General features: G+C 40.1%; 1 protein-coding gene across 1 annotated transcript in view; it reads left to right on the plus strand.

Moving 5' to 3' along the window:
• Positions 1-17766, plus strand: part of FBN1 (fibrillin 1) — a 233148-nt gene that overhangs the window by 108715 nt on the left and 106667 nt on the right. The window contains exons 7-9 of the mRNA XM_042988929.1: positions 113-238; positions 7575-7700; positions 13160-13318. Coding sequence (XP_042844863.1) covers positions 113-238; positions 7575-7700; positions 13160-13318 — 411 coding nt within the window. The remainder of the gene's footprint in view (positions 1-112; positions 239-7574; positions 7701-13159; positions 13319-17766) is intronic.

Below are 17766 nucleotides of genomic sequence, written 5' to 3' on the forward strand. Positions count from 1 at the left end.
CATAAATAGAGTAATATAGACATAAAAACTGTCACATTTTCTTCTGCAGTAACTTTTATATGAATGTCTCCCTCTCTCCCTTTCTCTCTCTCTGTTTCCTAAAATCTGACAGATGTGGATGAATGCCAGGCCATCCCTGGGCTCTGTCAAGGAGGAAATTGCATTAATACTGTTGGGTCTTTTGAGTGCAAATGCCCTGCTGGACACAAATTTAATGAAGCATCACAAAAATGTGAAGGTAAGAAATACTATGCTTTGCAGTGAAGGGGTGGAGGGGCAGGCAAAACGCAAATCAACGACAAGCTTTATTGTAAATTGTTCCAAAATCCTTCTGTCTTTGTCATTCCTGTGAATGTGTAAATATAATATTCTTACCAGGAATAATATGCCTTTGTGCTAGTGAACCAGAAAAACCCTGCAGCTTTTTCCACTTTTATAGACCCAAAATAAGAGATCCATCTGAATCAAATTAAATATTAAAACATGAAATATTTTTGAACCAATATTTGGGTTAAAATGTTCAAGACACATGTTTTTGCATAGTTCTAGAGACATGAATTTAAATTTAATCATTACGTATCATTCAGAAGGACATATCTTCTGATTTTTTTTTTTTTTTTTTTTTTAGTTAAAATGTATGTTTGTTAGTTTTTGGAGAGATTAACTCTTCTATTTATGCTCCGAGTACAAGGTTAGTATTTTCTTTTGTGCCTATCAAATGGAAGCTTTTTTAATGGTAATCAAACAGAAAAATAACTGGAGGTAAATTTATACATTTGCATTTAGTTTCTAGATTGAGCTCCTAAAATGTGCATAGAGGGACTATGTTCATATGTACCGCTACTGCTGCTTGCCAAAAAGAGGCCTGGCATCCAAGGCCATAAGAAATGCTTTTTCCATGAGAGGGAAACATCTAGGAAATAAGTAGGTGGCATCCAACTCTCTTTTCTTTGATGAGTGCATGTACCTTGCATGTATAATGGCTGACAGTAATATAGCAAGGTACATCTCTTATCAAATTCAGCAGACAAAACTTCTTCCTTCATTTTTAGCTGTACCTTGTGTGATATAAAGTTGCATTTAGATGCATACACTTTTGTTAAAAGCAGCTGCTGTTGTGTCTATACTCCTAAACCCCAGCAATGAGGAATAATTCATTCTAAGTCATGGGCTTTGTTCATTAATCTTCTTTGTGGATAGCCACAGTATATCATATGTGGGAAAGACAGCTTCAGATTTGAAGAGCAGTTCATAAATGACACATGAGAAGTTTGATATCTACTTGCCCTGAAACTGAGTAATCTGAAATCTGGCACTGATGGAATTATCTTTATGGGTTAGAGTTTTTTTGTTCTTTGGGTTTTTTTTTTTTTTTTTTAGCGTTCATTCATTTTTGAGAGACACAGACACAGAGTGTTAGTGGGGGAGGGAGCAGAGAGAGGAGGACACACAGAATCAGAAGCAGGCTCCAGGCTCCAAGCTGTCAGCACAGATATGGCGCTCGAACTCATGAACCGTGAGATCATGACCTGAGCCGTAGTCAGACACCCAACGGAGTGAGCCACCCAGGTGCCCCTAGAGTTGTTTTTAAGTTATTAATCACATAGAATTTATAATAATATGTTCTTGAACATGCTATGAACGGTTGAGGTAGCTGTGAAACATACATTCTTCCTAAGGAATTAGGACTTTGTAAAAACACAGTAAGTTTCAAAGAACGATAAAGTTGACTCTTCCAGGCCAACGTATTTTAGAAGTTCTGTTCTAGATTTAAGTTAGAAGCAGAGGATGTTGCTACTGAATGAGGCAAAGAACTTAAGTACCTGTACCCTTTCATGTTATAAATTAAAGAACTGGGTATGGTAAGTGCCCTGTTTGAAGTCATTTAGATGGCACTAGCATTTACTTCTTTTGATTCACACTCTGGTACTTGTGATGTCATATTATATTGCCTTCTTTCCAGGATGTAAGCCATAACCTCCAATATTAATATTTATCTTTCCTAATATTTTGAAAATTTTTAAATATTATAGTATATATTTTCAGGTATTATATACATACATCTTTATGCCACTAATAAGCTGTCAGGTTTATAATAGCATGCAAAATCCACCTCAGCAATGGGTTGTGTCTTATATTTTCAGGTTTTCTCGGCTTGATATATTCAGCTTAGATACAGTCAGCTTCAAGATTGAGGGCACTATGATCCATATGACTTGTCCAGTCTTCTGGACAAGTTTTGCTTTTTGGAATTAGATAGCTCCCATCTTGGAGTAGAATTGTTTTCCTGTGTCCCTTGCCTTTCACTCACCTGTCAGTTAACAACTGTCAGGATTGATCACCTTGTGTGGTCGTGAACGAGACAGAAGATGCACAGATTTAATACTCAGACTGAAAGAAAAATCATTCAAAATCCTTTTGTTAATACTAAGAAACCTATTATGGTGCTGTATCCAATGGACAAAAAAATTCAGTCTGAAAATTACTTAATCCTTTTTCACAAATATTTTTTTTTCCGGCTGCATATTGAAATCAGTAGCAAGATAAAAACAGCATACTTTTGGCTAGACCTTTTTTTTTTCCTTAGCCATCTACAGTTACATTAAATTCAGATGATGGGGTTTTTTTCCCTTCTCTTTTTTTTTTTTATGCAAAATTGATACTGGAAGAGAATGTCCTGTTTGTATTATGTGTACTCTGGCCTGGAAGCTGGTTCGGGCATTATTGCCCTGTCTTACTTGGGTAGGAGAGTAATCAGAAAGTCCTCTGAGAACGCTTGGTGAACTGGGTCTCCTCCTTCAACTCCCTTGCTTTTCTCCAGCTTTATGCCTGTCTATGGGAATGGCACAACTCTGGGCATAGGATGATTGATAGGATGGTCAATAGAAGCAATTCCAGAAAAACTGGCCCACACAGTGAAGGGATGAAGAGAACATCTGTGTGCCCTGGGAAGATGGTCAGGCCACAGTGGGATTCTGTGCCCTTGTGAAAATCGTTCTGGCACTTTTCCCATTACTTGGAGTGGCTTTTAAAATGCATCTTCCTCTTGACTTGGAAAGGAAGGAACTGGGTACCTGGAAGCCCACAGTAATTTATTTAAAAAACCAATTCAATAAAAAATTGGCTTTAGCAAATTTACAAGCTGCTAACCTTTACTCCCTCAGGGATAGGGAGAGCAGTTTTTTTTTTTTTTTTCAGTGAGATCTGCCTTTTGCAGAATTCTCCCTTCTTAAAATATCCCTTTTCCCCTGAAACTATACCAAATTTTATATCATTACATGCAACTTAGATTCCTTTGAAACGTAAATGATCAAGCAGAAGTGATCAAGTAACAATTATTAAATTTTCATAAATTTAAGAAGGAATATTGAGATTTATAGCTGTGATTTGGGGGGGGGGAAAGGGAAACAGAGTTCACGCCCACCTTCATTGTTGATTTTTCCAATGACTCTCGAGGGTGCACATTGAAAGAACACACGAGCCTTTTCTTTTTGGAAACCGAGTCCATATTTGCATAGGTTACTGTGGGAGGAAATTAAGAAATAAAAAGTGTAATTAAAGGATTAAGTTTTATTTCTGGAAGAAGTCCCTTGGATTCCTAATTAACCACTAATATTTTGGGACTTAGATTACTGCCAGCCCAGCCTTTAGCAATTATACCAGCGCTGCATGATGCAAAGGACTTTTTAAAAATGTAGCCCCTACATCTGTGTCCTCCCTAATACATGGCCAAAAACCTTAAGACTTCCCCTTTCTGAAATAGTGACATATTCATCTGATGGCTACTTGCTATGAGGGGCTCTTATCCTCTCAGGCACCAAGGACAATTCCTGGGGCTTCTTGACCCACTGACTTACTACTCCTGGGGCTACTTGACTTACAGTTGGGGCCCCATGCTCTGCAGCTCATTGTAAACCCTTGACTCCCACTGTTCAGGGTCACCAGCTCCCTACATGTTGCTGAACACAATTTCTGTGGTGCAGGCATAAGAGCCCTAGGAATAAGGTAGACCTGGCCCTACACCTGGTAATGTCCCCCACCTGTGTGATCTTGGACAAATCAGTTACCAGCTCTGAGTTATGGCAGCTTTCAAATGAGGAGGTTGAACGGGGTCCTTTCCATTTCTGTAATCCAGACTCAGTTGTCACATTTCTCATTATTTCCCAGTTGTGATCAGATAGCAGGTGCTGTATGCGGGCATATATGGTATGACTATAAAATAGTAGGGCTGATAATATTTTCAACATGACTTGAAGAATCAGCTTATTTACTTTTTAGCCAGATTTTTTTACACTGGATTTTCCTGTGTCCAGGCAGCAAATCTGGACAGAAAGGGCCTACCACTGTGTCCCTTCTTGGACACACAGCAAGAGGCCAGTGAGACCATAAGCATGGCTACTTCCCAGAAGCTTTGCCTCTCCCTTCTGCCCTAAGGAGCCAGGGAGAAGTGTCCAGAGCACAGAAGCATCTCTTCCCAGTCAAGCCTCACTTCCCACCAGGCCCCCACAAACTGATTTACTTTTATGGCTGATATTTAATACAGACTGGCTCACAGAAATGCTAAGAAATCCACTGATCTCCAACTCTCTTATGTGGGATCCCTGAATTCTATTAAAGGGAGGTAAATACAGCATGCTAAGAGCCTGGAAAAAATAATAGATTAGTATGAGTTTCGAAGTATAAGTGATTTCGATTCAGATACTTTATTCCGGCCTTTTACTATTGAGGGGACTTCACCACAGCCTGGCCACAAAATCAGAACTCCTGCCCCTGTCACCATGAAGCAACAGGACTGAGAAGCAAGGAGACTCAGGAAAGTAGAAGGGCCTTAGACACATGAAGAAAAATGGGTATGTCACCGAGGAGAGGACACTAAAGGGAATTCAAAACCATTTAAGCTCCTTCAAATGGAATAATTTGGCCTAGTCCAGTTTTATCTTTATCTGGGTGAAAATTAGGGAGGTGTATACTATGATGTATTTCTTGACTTACTGACCTCTGGGGCCATGCGCCTAAGTGGGATCCCTGCCCCTCTCCCTCTTGCCCAGCCCCTGGCAATGGGAGACTTGGGTTTAACATCACTTTATAAATGAACCTCTTTGTTCTTATTTTGAGTGTTACTCATGCTGGTTTTCTGAAGGCCTCAAGAAAATGCAAGAGCTATCCCTGGGATAGCTATCTCTATCCCAGAATTATAGAGATCAGGTCCTATGCCCATATCTATACTGTGAGTAATAGATGAGTTGATACACATAAAGCATTTAATCAATGCCTCACACTCAATACCTGTCAACTCTCATTATTATTATTGTTGTCGTTGCTGTTATCTTCAGTAAAGGGGCCAAAGCTAACCTAGCCAGCATGTGAAAGATGTCTGCTCCGTCCTGCCAGTTCATTCTGTTTTTTGAATAACTTTTTCTGATGTGTTTTGTCACTTAAATAACCCCTTCGGCTATTGGTGTATGTTAAGTGGCCTTAAAAAGGATGGTCACGGTCATTTATACTAACAGGTAGAAAAATATTTCTTTTAATAGACACTTGTTGTTCACATGATCTTCAATAGGAGTTTAATGACTCAGACATTTATCTTTAGGGACATTTTGAGGAAGGTATGTTTTCTTTTTGATATCTCTGTGTTACAGGGATACATCCTCTTCTATTCTTAAATAGGGTTATTGAATCCTCTAGGCTGAGCTTGTTTGTTTGTTTGTTTTTTGTTTGTTTTTTAAGTAGGAGTGTGGCTGGTAAATGCAGGAGGATTGATGGTAAAGAACTGTCTTAAAATGTGCTTGCTGATGTTATGCTAGTTCTAGAACCTTAGGCTCCATCCTTGGTGGTTTCTCAGCCTGACTTTCACTGACTCCAGTAAAATTTCTGCCGGAATAGAAATATACATCTTTACCATTATACAACTTCACAATGACAATGCTGTTTATGTTAGCATTGATTCTAATATAAGCAGGGAAATATTGTTTGGTTTAGCCTCTAGCCTAGCGTAGAAGAATGGGGATTTTGGTTTTAAAAAGGTTAAACTGCATGTAAACAGTGTCTCTGCTGCCTTTTTGACTAACAGGGTGAACTTGAGTCAGAAGACACTTGAATCTGGTCCACTTAGAACTCTATTTTGTTTTACAAGTGAAGAGCAGTACTTAAACTAGAGAAGAAATACTCTTTTTAATTTAGGGCTTTCTGAGTGCCCACAGTGTAGTCTGGCCATTGCAATACTCCCAGGGCACTTGGGTCAAACCGCACCTCTCCCTAGGTGAGTGCAGAAAGCCCACTCCTCTTGGAGTCAAGGTCATGCGCTCTGAGTTTACTTTTAGCCTAACAGGAAGTTCTCAATTCCTTTTTTCCCCCTCACTGGTGCCACATCTGTTGACAACTGTCAGTGTCTGAATCTGGTTCTTGAAAAGCTCCCCTTGAAGGAAATGGCTGTATTTGTCCTAAGGAACTTTTACTGCTTCCTTGGAAGAGACCATTGGCCTTGGGCCCCGAGAGCTAACTCTAACCATGGCCTCTGCTGACCCCACAGGGTATTCAGTGGTTTTCAGAGCTTTCCCCACTGGTGCAGATGACCAGACCACCATCTTCCTGTTCTCCATGATCAGTCACTGGGTTTGGGCTCATGGGAAGCATGGAGTCCGGGCTGAGACGGCTCTCCACAGCTCAGGCAGTCCTGGAAGGAGCTGAAAACTGAAGGCTGTCTGCTGATAGCACCCCTAGTACTGGGACAAGTCCTTCCTTGAGAGAGATCTGGGTGAAGCATCCCAGTGCCCCCCACCATTCACTTACCAAACCCGCAGAAAACCATCATCATGGCAGTTTGAGTGCCCCTGAAAACACCAAGATGTCGCTGAGTCTTGGTCAGCGCTCAGACCACATGGTCTCTGTAGGATTTCAGTATCTGCTTTGTGGAAAATCCAATTGTAAAGAAATGTAGGAACTGATGCAGAATACAGAGTAATAAGTATAAAGGGAGATTAACTCAGTGCAAAACATGGAGAGAAGAGGAAAAACAAAATTTTAAACTAAGTGACATTTGGAATCTTAGCATGCTATAGTTAGTTGGTAAAACAGTACATACTTTTATTTATTTTTTTTATAACGTTTTTTTTTTTAAATTTATTTTTGAGACAGAGAGAGACAGAGCATGAATGGGGGAGGGGCAGAGAGAGAGGGAGACACAGAATCAGAAGCAGGCTCCAGGCTCTGAGCCATCAGCCCAGAGCCCGACGCGGGGCTCGAACTCACAGACTGTGAGATCGTGACCTGAGCCGAAGTCGGACGCTTAACCGACTGAGCCACCCAGGCGCCCCAACAGTACATACTTTTAGATTTTACAGGGCAAGTCTCTTTATTTTGCGCTAATGTCTTGGGTAAGACTGTGTTGAAAGAAGAAGCACCCACTTCTGGGTCAATAGTCAATGAATTGACTATTTCATGTGCTGCTTTTATTCTGTAAAGATTGCTGTTTCTGGGGACATGGTTTGACTGGTGTTACATCTGAACCTCCCTTGGTGATGAACAGTTGTATACTGCATTCTGTGAATAGTAACCCCTTCTTTACATTTCAGATATTGATGAATGCACCACCATTCCTGGGATCTGCGATGGAGGAGAATGTACAAACACGGTCAGCAGTTACTTTTGCAAATGTCCTCCTGGTTTTTACACCTCTCCCGATGGTACCAGATGCATAGGTAGGTTTAATTATAAACAGCATAAACAGTGATTTCTACAAACCAGTTCCCTAATGAACATCTTTCTAAACACATTTGTTAAAGGGAACTAATAATTTCTCACTTTATGTAAAATGTACATTTACATTTCATTAAACAGTGGAGCACCGTCTTAAAGAAAAGAGACATCTTGTCCTCTTGTATTAGGATGTTTGCCTCCAAAAAAGAGGGATGATCCAGGAGCACATACAGATGTCCTCGGTCTATAAATTAACTTTGCAGTTATGTTAAGTGTCAAACCTTCAGTCGTTTCCTGGGACCTGTGTTAATTTAGGTCTGAAATTTTGTAATAATCTCTTAATTGGTCTCCCTGCTTCCTGGCTTCTCTACAATCTATCTTGTCAGATTTATCTTCCTAAAATAGTGCTTTGATTAAATAATTCTTTTGCTCACAAACCTCTGGTAGTTTTCCATTAGGATTTGGAAATTAGTGGTTTTCAGTCTGTGCCCCTTGGATCCTTCAGGTATAGAAAAGGTCTCCAGAGCTGCTAGGGTGGGAGAGGGGAACAGTGAGAAGGGGGAGACTAAGGGGACAGGACCCCTCCCCCCAAGTCAGTGCCCCCCACGTGCACACACTCTGCTTTTATCTAGTGGGGTGTTAGGCTTCTACATAAAATATCAATTAAAATAAGGGATTTTGTTATTAAAAATAGGTTTGATAACTGTCAGATTTAATGATTATTAAGACTAACCTCAAAGTCTAGTCTGCTAGAGAAAAGTTCAAGTTCCAGGTGTGTAGCCTAATACTTAAAGACACTCTCTGACCTCTCTCAGCCTTGCTGACTTATCAGCACAGTCCCTGCTTCTCACCCTCAAACAGGTCATTTGTTTTGATTCCTTCATGCCTTTAATCATACATGTTGTACCACTTAGCTCAAGCCCCCTTTCCTGCTTCTGCTCAGGCTCTCTGTCTTTGAAGATGTCCCAGATCAGCTTACCTGAAAGCGGTTTCTCCCTTACCTGAGGAAATACTTCTCATAAATGGTCTTCTAGGGACATTTTATGTCTGTATGTTTTTATCTCCCTAGTTAAGTTGTAAGCTCTCCTTAAAGCCTACATAACTGCTATCCTCACATATCCCTGGTGGTTCTTGGCACAATTCCTTGCATGTTGTAGGCACTCAGTAAGTATTTGTTGAATATCAAAATGAGTACTTCCTTATTATTAGGGCACAGCTAGGAAGCCTATGGCAATGGCCTTGGAGAAAAACAAATTCTATCTTTTGATGTTTGTCTCTGGCCCATATTTTCTGAGACACTCAGCTTCGCATCCTCACCACAAGCCATGAATTTCAGACCCAAACAGAGTTGCACTTGAAATTCTGAATTCCTTTTTACTTAATCATGTAATAAAAGCTGAGGGCGGTCTCTTTAGTTGACATTTGAATAAGTACAACCAGTGAGGGAAGCATATCTGGGCTTTTCCTTAGAAACAACGGTGGTGCCCACATTGCCTGATTTTCCAGGATCTCTCCACATATACTGGAACTGCAGGGAAGGGACAGCGGCTGCAATCCACAGAGCTCCTTCTTCTCCCCAAACTGGCCCAACTAGCACTTGACATCTGAGGGATATGCTTAGCAGAGAGGTAGATCAGAAGTTCTTTCTGGGCCAGAAAATGGGTAGATGTGTTTTTTAACCTTCAAAGAGAGCCCCAAATTATACTAAAATGATTAAAACACATTTACATATCAGATGGTTTACATTTTTAAAATACTTTGACCAAATATACCCATACCATTTACAAAGAAAGTGGGGTATGGGGAGGAGACTAAGATTCATGGGTGACCTCCTAGGTGTGAGCTATTATGGAAATTATCTGACTTAATGTTCACAACCATACTGAACATGAGAAGAAGCTGAGGTTTACAGAGTCCACATAAGTAATTTGGTTCGATTGCTTAAGCAGCTAAGAAGTGAAGTTGCTGAGATCCCAACTTGGGCCCCAGCCCACGGTCCCTAACCCAGTCATTGCTCCCTCCGGAGTGAACACCAGACACAGTAAACTCTAGGCAAGCAAGCTTTCTCCTTCTTTGGTACTTTGTTTGTTGCCATAGTTAGGAACTTGTTACATAAAATGCTCCAAGTGACCTTTCGGCCTTCCCTAATGCTGGTATTTCCTGCCATGGTAAATCACAGAGACACCCTCAACCACCGCCCACCCACCCCCCCCCACCCCCGCCAAATATCCCTAGTGAAAAGAAAATACATACAGTCTCCAACTTATAAACAAATCCAAGGTTTGCTTTTAGGTTGGCTATTTGGAATTAGTAAATCTAACCAATAGAAAACCCCACACGTGGCTAGTGGTATATCACATCTTCCTTATACTTCTCTTCTAAGCATGAGATTCCACCTGTTACCTTTGGCCCCCACATTCTCAGGCTCTCAAACCTCCCTGTCTCAGCACTCCCTTTGTCCTGTAAGCTTTTGCAGTATTATTTTATTCTTTTGTTCTGTGATCTTGCTTTGGTGCTTTATAATAACTTGTGTAGGACGGTCTTTTCATCTTAGTGTGTTCTGTCTCATCAATTCCCAGGAATCCTGATGACATCCTGTACCTAGTTTGGGCCTCACAGCTCCTAGCTCCTGGTTGGACACAACGATGTTAGTGACTGGTTATGAGAGGCCTATTGATAGGCTAGGATGACCCGCAAACACCTATTTAATCCATAATATATTTGTTTTGATAGAATGTGACTTCTGCATTCTGAAAGAAAAGGCCAAGTGGTTCAGAAGGAGAAAAAGGAAGAAAGCTTCCTACCCCTTTTTGCCAGATGTCTTGGCCAGAGCAAATTCAAAATAGAAGAAGGCATCTATGCCTCCTCCTGCCCTCCATTTGTCTCCTCCAAATCCTAACATTCTTCCCCCTCAGCTTCCATAGGTCTTCAGATCATCCCAAAGCCACTCCTTAGCCTCTAGGTAGAATGATCCCACATTATACAATGGTTTCTTTCCTGCTTCCTGATGACATGGAAAACTTCAGGCTGGTGTGCCCAGGGGACAGTTCCTCCAAATGCCTCCTGATTTTCACATATTTTCCCTTCCTTTACTTGTCAGCCTATAGGTTTTATTCCGAATTATAAATATTGTAAATATGTGTATTTTTAACCAAAGCCCTCCTTGCAGAACAAGAAATCAGCCAAATGCTTATTGTATGTGCAGGTGCTGTTTGTAAATCAGAGATTGCCAACAACCCAGATATGGCTGGTAATTTTTTTTAGCTGCAACAGTCACCATTTTGATCAAGTCTCTAACCTACTGATATAACATCTAAGTCAGCCAGCAGGGCAGTAAAATAGTATCATAGTTAATGTGCAAACTAATAGACATTAGCCCATTAAGAGTTTGCAATTGGCAACTGTAGGTCCCAGTTTTGCCCCGAAAGATAGCCCACACTGAAAATTATATATACAAATTGTGGTCAAGTATTTATACTGGGTTTTGACCACCAAATTCATTTGAAACTGGGATATAAGCCAGTTTTGAACATTTCTTCCTATTCTTAACAGCGTTTGGTTTCCATGCCCCAAAAATTTACTAATCCCTGAGTATATAAATTATCAGTGGCTTTAAAGCAATGAAAAGTAGAAACTAGGAAGTTTTATTGCTCCTTCTTCATAGGGAAGGTGCCACCTGTAGCTTCACAGAGCTTATCTTGTCTGCCCTCCTCTCTCCGGCCATTTACCCTGGATCAGGCTGCAATGAAACTCACTCTGCCTCTCTGTTGAGACTATTAGTCTGACTGCAGGTGTAGGAACTGGGGCCACAATACCTGCTAGTGTTTTTTTTTTAAACGTTTATTTTTGAGAGAGAGAGAGAGAAAGAGGGAGAGAGACAGAGTGTGAGTCTGGGAGGGGCAGAGAGGCAGAGAGAGGGGGAGACACAGAATCTGAAGCAGCGCAGACTCTGAGCTGTCAGCACAGAACCCAACACAGGGCTCCAACTCAAGAACGGCGAGATCGTGACCTGAGCCAAAGACTGATGCCTAACCCACTGAGCCACCCTGGTGCCTCCCTGCTAAGTATTAAGTATTTTTCAGAAATAATCTGTATTCTTTCAAGCTGACCCCTAATTTTATTTGATGGTTTGTCTAGGTTTTTTTTTTTTGTAGCCTTCTTCCTATGATGTTAATAATTTATATGTGTCTAAGTTAGCCTTCTTTTTTATTTTATTTTTAATTGATTTCTTGTAACCTTCAAGGTTTGATGGCTTTGTATTCTTAAGAATGATGTAGATGAAGACATTTATAGGTATGACCTTCTCTGATCAAACCTGAAGGTTAATATTTAGACCTACAGGAAACATAGTGGTGAAGTTTCAACTATAAAAACTTCTTCATTTTATAAAAGCATTTACCATTTAATTTCTTCAGATAGCAAGCATATTTAAAATAGTATGTAATTTTTACAACTTTATTGTGTATGGATATCACTGTGCAGTGATTCACTTTTGTTAAAGGGAGGTTCATCCTCAAGGTGTTAGGTGGATCAAGATGTTCTATACTTAGCTAGCTGCCTCTATTTCACGGTGCTTCCTCACCATGAAGCACTTAACTTTCTACTATGTCACAGGCTCCTTTTTGGTAGCCTAGACTTGTACTTCAGTGTGTCAATGTTGTCATGACAGTCAGACATGATGTAACCCAATAAAAGTGGTATAGAGAAATATGTCTTCCCGTGCTGCTTTGAGAAGATACCTTTCTGCCAAAAAAAAAAAAAAAAAAAAAAATCTTTCAAGAACCATTACATCTTATGGGACTAACAACTTGGAATCATGTACATTTTGAACTTGTAAATAACCAGTGCCTTATAAAACCTGTTAGGGCCCCAGGACAAAAGGAAATCTTTATTAACAAGCATTGGATCTGACGGCAAAGTGGCTCACTCCTTTAAAAAAAATCTTGCAAGTCTGACTCACGGTTTCAGTCTGAAAAATAAGAAAGATCTTTTAGAAATGTAGACTATAGTGCAGACTTCATGTTGTTTTAAAATAGATTTATATCAATATTTACCTAAAGTGGCTCAAATTAAGTAGTTTGAAACCAAGGACAACACAGTCTCCCTTCAGTATAGAGACATGTCTTTATAACTAATTAACTGTCACTGCCAGTGATTTTCTTAGTCTCTCTTTTCCTATGGCACATATGGTTGTAATCATTCATTCCCACCTTGGGGATGGAATGTGGGACATTGGCCAAGTGCACCAGCTCGCAGGGGCGAAAGGTGTGAGACGAAGAGAGTTCTGACTGAGTATTGTTCCCAAGCAGGGCTCACCACTTCCCTCCCAGGAGGCGGGAGTGTCGGCGCATCCTGCCTGCCAGAGCCCAAGTGTGAAGCGTAGAGGTGTTGGAGGAGGAGAGGGGTGTTCCGAGTTCCATCCCAGTGATGTGCGCGTGGCTGTGCTTCTTTGTTCTCGCAGATGTACGCCCTGGATACTGCTACACGGCTCTGGCAAACGGGCGCTGTTCTAACCAACTGCCGCAGTCCATAACCAAAATGCAGTGCTGCTGTGATGTTGGCCGATGCTGGTCTCCAGGGGTCACTGTCGCCCCTGAGATGTGTCCCATCAGAGCAACAGGTAAGAGCTCTTCCAGTTATCTGCGGAGTATCCCCAGTTCTACCCCCACAAGCCCAGTGACAATGTGCATGATGCAGATCTAGTGGAAATCCAGGTAAGTGAAAAAGATTCCAGAAAATAAAAGAGACGATTCTCAGGGAAATTTCCCCAGACAATGACTTGGGGGGGAAAAATCGAGATCCGTACAAATAATAATGTTTTCTGGTACTGCTTCTTCCTTAGCTTGCCTGTTACCGCTAAGTAGCAACCTTTTCAGAAGTACTTGTCCTCTCTTATTCTGTATTTCTTTTGGCTCTCAAATAGTCCTTAAAGCTCACTTGAATAAAACTCACTTCTTTCAGAGTCTTTCGGTGAGTTACTCTGGATACACGTTTCCTCCTTCCCTAACGTTTGACACTTTCCTCTTGCTTGTTGCCAATTCTTGTTGACTTTTTTTTCTCTTTGTAATACCTCTTTCATCTGTCATATTCCTTCCATTTCCACATAAAGCTCATTTTCTCTCATCTGGACTATTGCAGTGGCCTCCTAACTTGTCTCTATGAAATCCACAGCTGCCGTATACATTTCCCAAAGCATAACTCATCTGAAGTTTGGTTAAAAAAATTATGGCTGGGGAAAATGTAGGAAAAGATGTCCAGAAAATTTTTCCCAGGATGAATTCAGGCAGTATCTAGTGGTCCAAATCACTCCATTTCTTAAAAATAAAATTTTACTACTTGGCAGAGAGCATCTCGTGTCCTCAAATCTGACCCCAGTTCATCTTTTAATTCTTATTCTTTATGATAGCTTTACTTTCTAGTTAAATTATACAATCAAGCTTTCCCTGAAGCCAGTCTGAAGATTTCTAAACTCAAATATTCTTTTTTTCCTAAAACTTCTCCTCAGTTGAGGTTCTTACTCCCTACTTCCTATCTCTACTACTTTGCCTGTTAAATGCCGTCTTGTTTGTTAAGGATCCTAACATGATTCCCAATATGACCTAATTCTTCAATGTCCCAAGATAACAACAGCTGGAAATGCTGCCTTCTGTCTCTGTGTTCCAAGTTTTTACTGTTGCTATGGCACAAATCCCATCTACTCTGCTTTGTGCCAATTTGTGTTCATGTATTGCCTTTTTACTAGTTGATAAATCTCATTAGGAGGTCTCATTCATTATCATAGTCCCATATTCTTTATGCTTTCATAACACTTCCACAATTTTTAGCAAAATCTTCCTCATAGGAGGCTTCCACGTAGAGTGAACAATTTATTAAATGACCTCTTTCCCGCCAGATTTAAGTAAGAACCGGGGTTATAGCTCCTTCCCAATCTGATTCCTGAATGTTGTGTTTGAATCAGAGTGTTTTAGCAGAGCAAATCAAGGTGGGGAAGGATAAACACAGAGTTAACGGATTACTGTAGAATGTTACACACAGAATGTAAATTTCCCATTATCATGGATTCTACACCTGCTCACAGACGTACTCTAAAACTTCTCTTTATTGCTGAGAATTATATGTGTGGATTAAAGAAGCAATAAGAATCTTTCAATACATTTTAATGTATAACAAGTCGTATATTTTGTCTGATTTTCATACTGTCTTTGGACTAAAAATATAGCCCATTGTTCTTAGTGCACTAGGGGGAACATTTAGTAAGTTACTGTTTAGAAGAAGTACATGTTGTCCTACTAAGACACATGTCTTGGGTACCAGGAAAATCACTTTTTAAATATATATGTTAATTTAGGAATCAGCAGTACTGGTGAAGATTCCTTTCTGTGCTGAGGCCTTGAAAAGAGGAGAGAGGGAAGGGCAGGTAGAGGTGCTTAAAAACCTACTTTGGGATACATGAGCAGAAGGTTCTGTTCCCCTGTGTGGCTTTGCAGGGAACTGCTCTCTCATATATACCACTGAGATACCCCAAATCTAAGATAGGCCCAGGGAAAAGCAGACTGACAGAGAAAAGCTGATTTGCAAATGAGTGTTTTGTTTGCTCAAACATTCTGGTAGCAATGCTATAGAGCTCTAGGCTCTTAACTTAAGGAGAGTGATGATGTGTATATATATATATATATATATATATATATATATATATATATACATACACATGTAGGATTATTTTAGACTGGTCAGCTTTTCACCTTGTTAAAAAAAAAATCAGTAGCATCTCCAGGTTACATGGAGATAGGAAAGATGGATATCAGTTGAACAAAACGAGCTGCAGTTCGCTGATCCTGAATGTCAAAGGGGCTCATGGGAAAGTTAGGAAGTTGGACCCACTCGGAGGTTAAGATGAATTTTCCTACTCAGGTTAAGATGAATTTCATGGCATGCTTAAAGTCATATACTCACCTAATTAGCAGAGATCCTGATAAGCTATTCAACTTCTTTTATACAAATCCTAAAAGACTAAAGAAAAAGGCTGAATTGAAGCTTGGAAGAAAAATGAGTCCCTTAATATAATTACTATCCAGTTAAATCCAACACATAGTTAATGAATTCCTCTTCTGTGAATTTGCAGGGCTAGATTCAGAGTGGGAATTAGTTATGAGTTAGTTATTATTCTTGACTTCAAAGACTGGGCACAGTCTTAGTGGTAGAAATGTGGGGGGAAGCTGGTAGCTAGGAAATGATACATGGTGCATCCATAGATCTATGAGAGGGATCACTGTGGTTTGTTAGGAGGGATTGTAGCCTCCTGGTTCAGGGAAGCATAAGCAGTATATAAATCCTTTCCAGATGCAGTCAAGTGCTACAGAATCTGTGGGTTAGTATTACAGATAAACAATAATTAAATGCAGTAATAGAATTCTCTAAAAACGTAAACTTAACCTGAGTTGGAAATATCATATGGGATTGAAGATATTTTAGTAAAGGACCAATAAAGAACAACAGAGTACATGGTAGCTAGGTATATTTAGCCACTTGTAAATTGGCAGATTTTCCCATGAGGTTGAAACAGGAATGTAATTCCATAAGACCTATTACAGCGCCTTAGAATAAGTCAGATTTAGTCCATAAGGAAAAGACTGATATTAACCTAATTTCTGTTACTGGATAAAACTAGTATAGAAAGTATCAATGGGAGTATCCTTGTGTGGCAATGATAATAAAACTGTTAACATTCTGGCAAAAGAGAGAGAAGAAAGAAATTAAAAAATCACGTGGTTAATTTACATATAAAGGCGAACTATAACAAAATATGGCTATTTGTAGGAAACATGAAAATGTGCTAGTAGTTAAGTAAATACATCCCTGGAAACCTGACTACTGTTTTAAAACACCTTTTGGGAAGCTCAGAAAAAAAAAAGGGTCACAAATCTAAAGAGGATTTATTCTGATAAAGACCTGGAATTGTGAGAAAGAGGAATCAGTGTATATGTGAAGTCAGAGGAAAATAGTTGATTAACTCAGGTATTCTAGTTCAGGGAATCATTATGCAGCATTAACACTGGACACACACACACCCCGCCCCCCTCCCCCCGCCCAGTATCCCTTCTGCCCTGTGGGGTGCTGCTTCTTCAACACTTTGTTGTCTTTTACAAATAGATATTCCTCAGGCCTCTCTGCACACACTTCTCTTCAGTTTCCACATCCATCCCTGGGGCTTTAAATACTACCTATCTACCGATAATTGCAAAACTTCTATCTAGCCCCTACTTCTTCTCTAGGCTTCAAACTCTCTTATACAGCTGCTGTGGGACAAATCTACTTGGATGTCTGACATCTCAAAATTCGTATGTTCAAATGGAACTTGGTCTCTATCCACCAGACCTGTTTCCATTGCAGTTTTCCCCATTTAGGTAAATGTCACCAACATCTACCCGTTTGCTAAACCAGAAGACTATGTCATTCTTGATTTCCTGTTCCCTCCGCTCTAACATTTACTCCTTCATGAAGTACTACCCACTTATTTCTAAAATATGCTTCAAATCTGTTCACTTCTGCCCAGTCTCATCACTGCCTCCCATGTCCAGCCATTGTTTTCTTGCCCTTAGTCTTCTGTAACAGCCTTGCCTCCCTTTAGCACATTCTGCATGCATCAGCAAGATCAATCTTCTGAAAATGTTCAGTTGATTACATCCCACATTAGTCTGAAGAGTTCCAGTGCCTTCCCATTTCACATAAAATAAAATCCAGGCTTTTTAGCATGCTTTTTAGAGCTCTGTGGGGTCCATAAATGGGATGGAATGGAGAAGGTGGCATTTGATTCTTCCTTGAAGTGAACCGTGACATAGGTAAAGACTCCTTAAATTTTGGGAGAGGCATGTGGTACACACCCTGGGGGGTTTGCTTTTAGTTTTGAATTACTGTTCCTAATAGTGACTATAGCTATTAAGATGGGAATGAAGCCAGTTGGCTTTTTCCCTTTTCTCCAATTGATCTATGTGGTTTCGTGATTGATTTTATTTAAAGCTGCTTTGATACTGGGTGTTGTACGGAAACCAATTTGACAATAAACTTCAT

The sequence above is a fragment of the Panthera tigris genome, chromosome B3 (genome assembly GCF_018350195.1).
Source record: "Panthera tigris isolate Pti1 chromosome B3, P.tigris_Pti1_mat1.1, whole genome shotgun sequence".
Classification (NCBI taxonomy): Eukaryota; Metazoa; Chordata; class Mammalia; order Carnivora; family Felidae; genus Panthera; species Panthera tigris.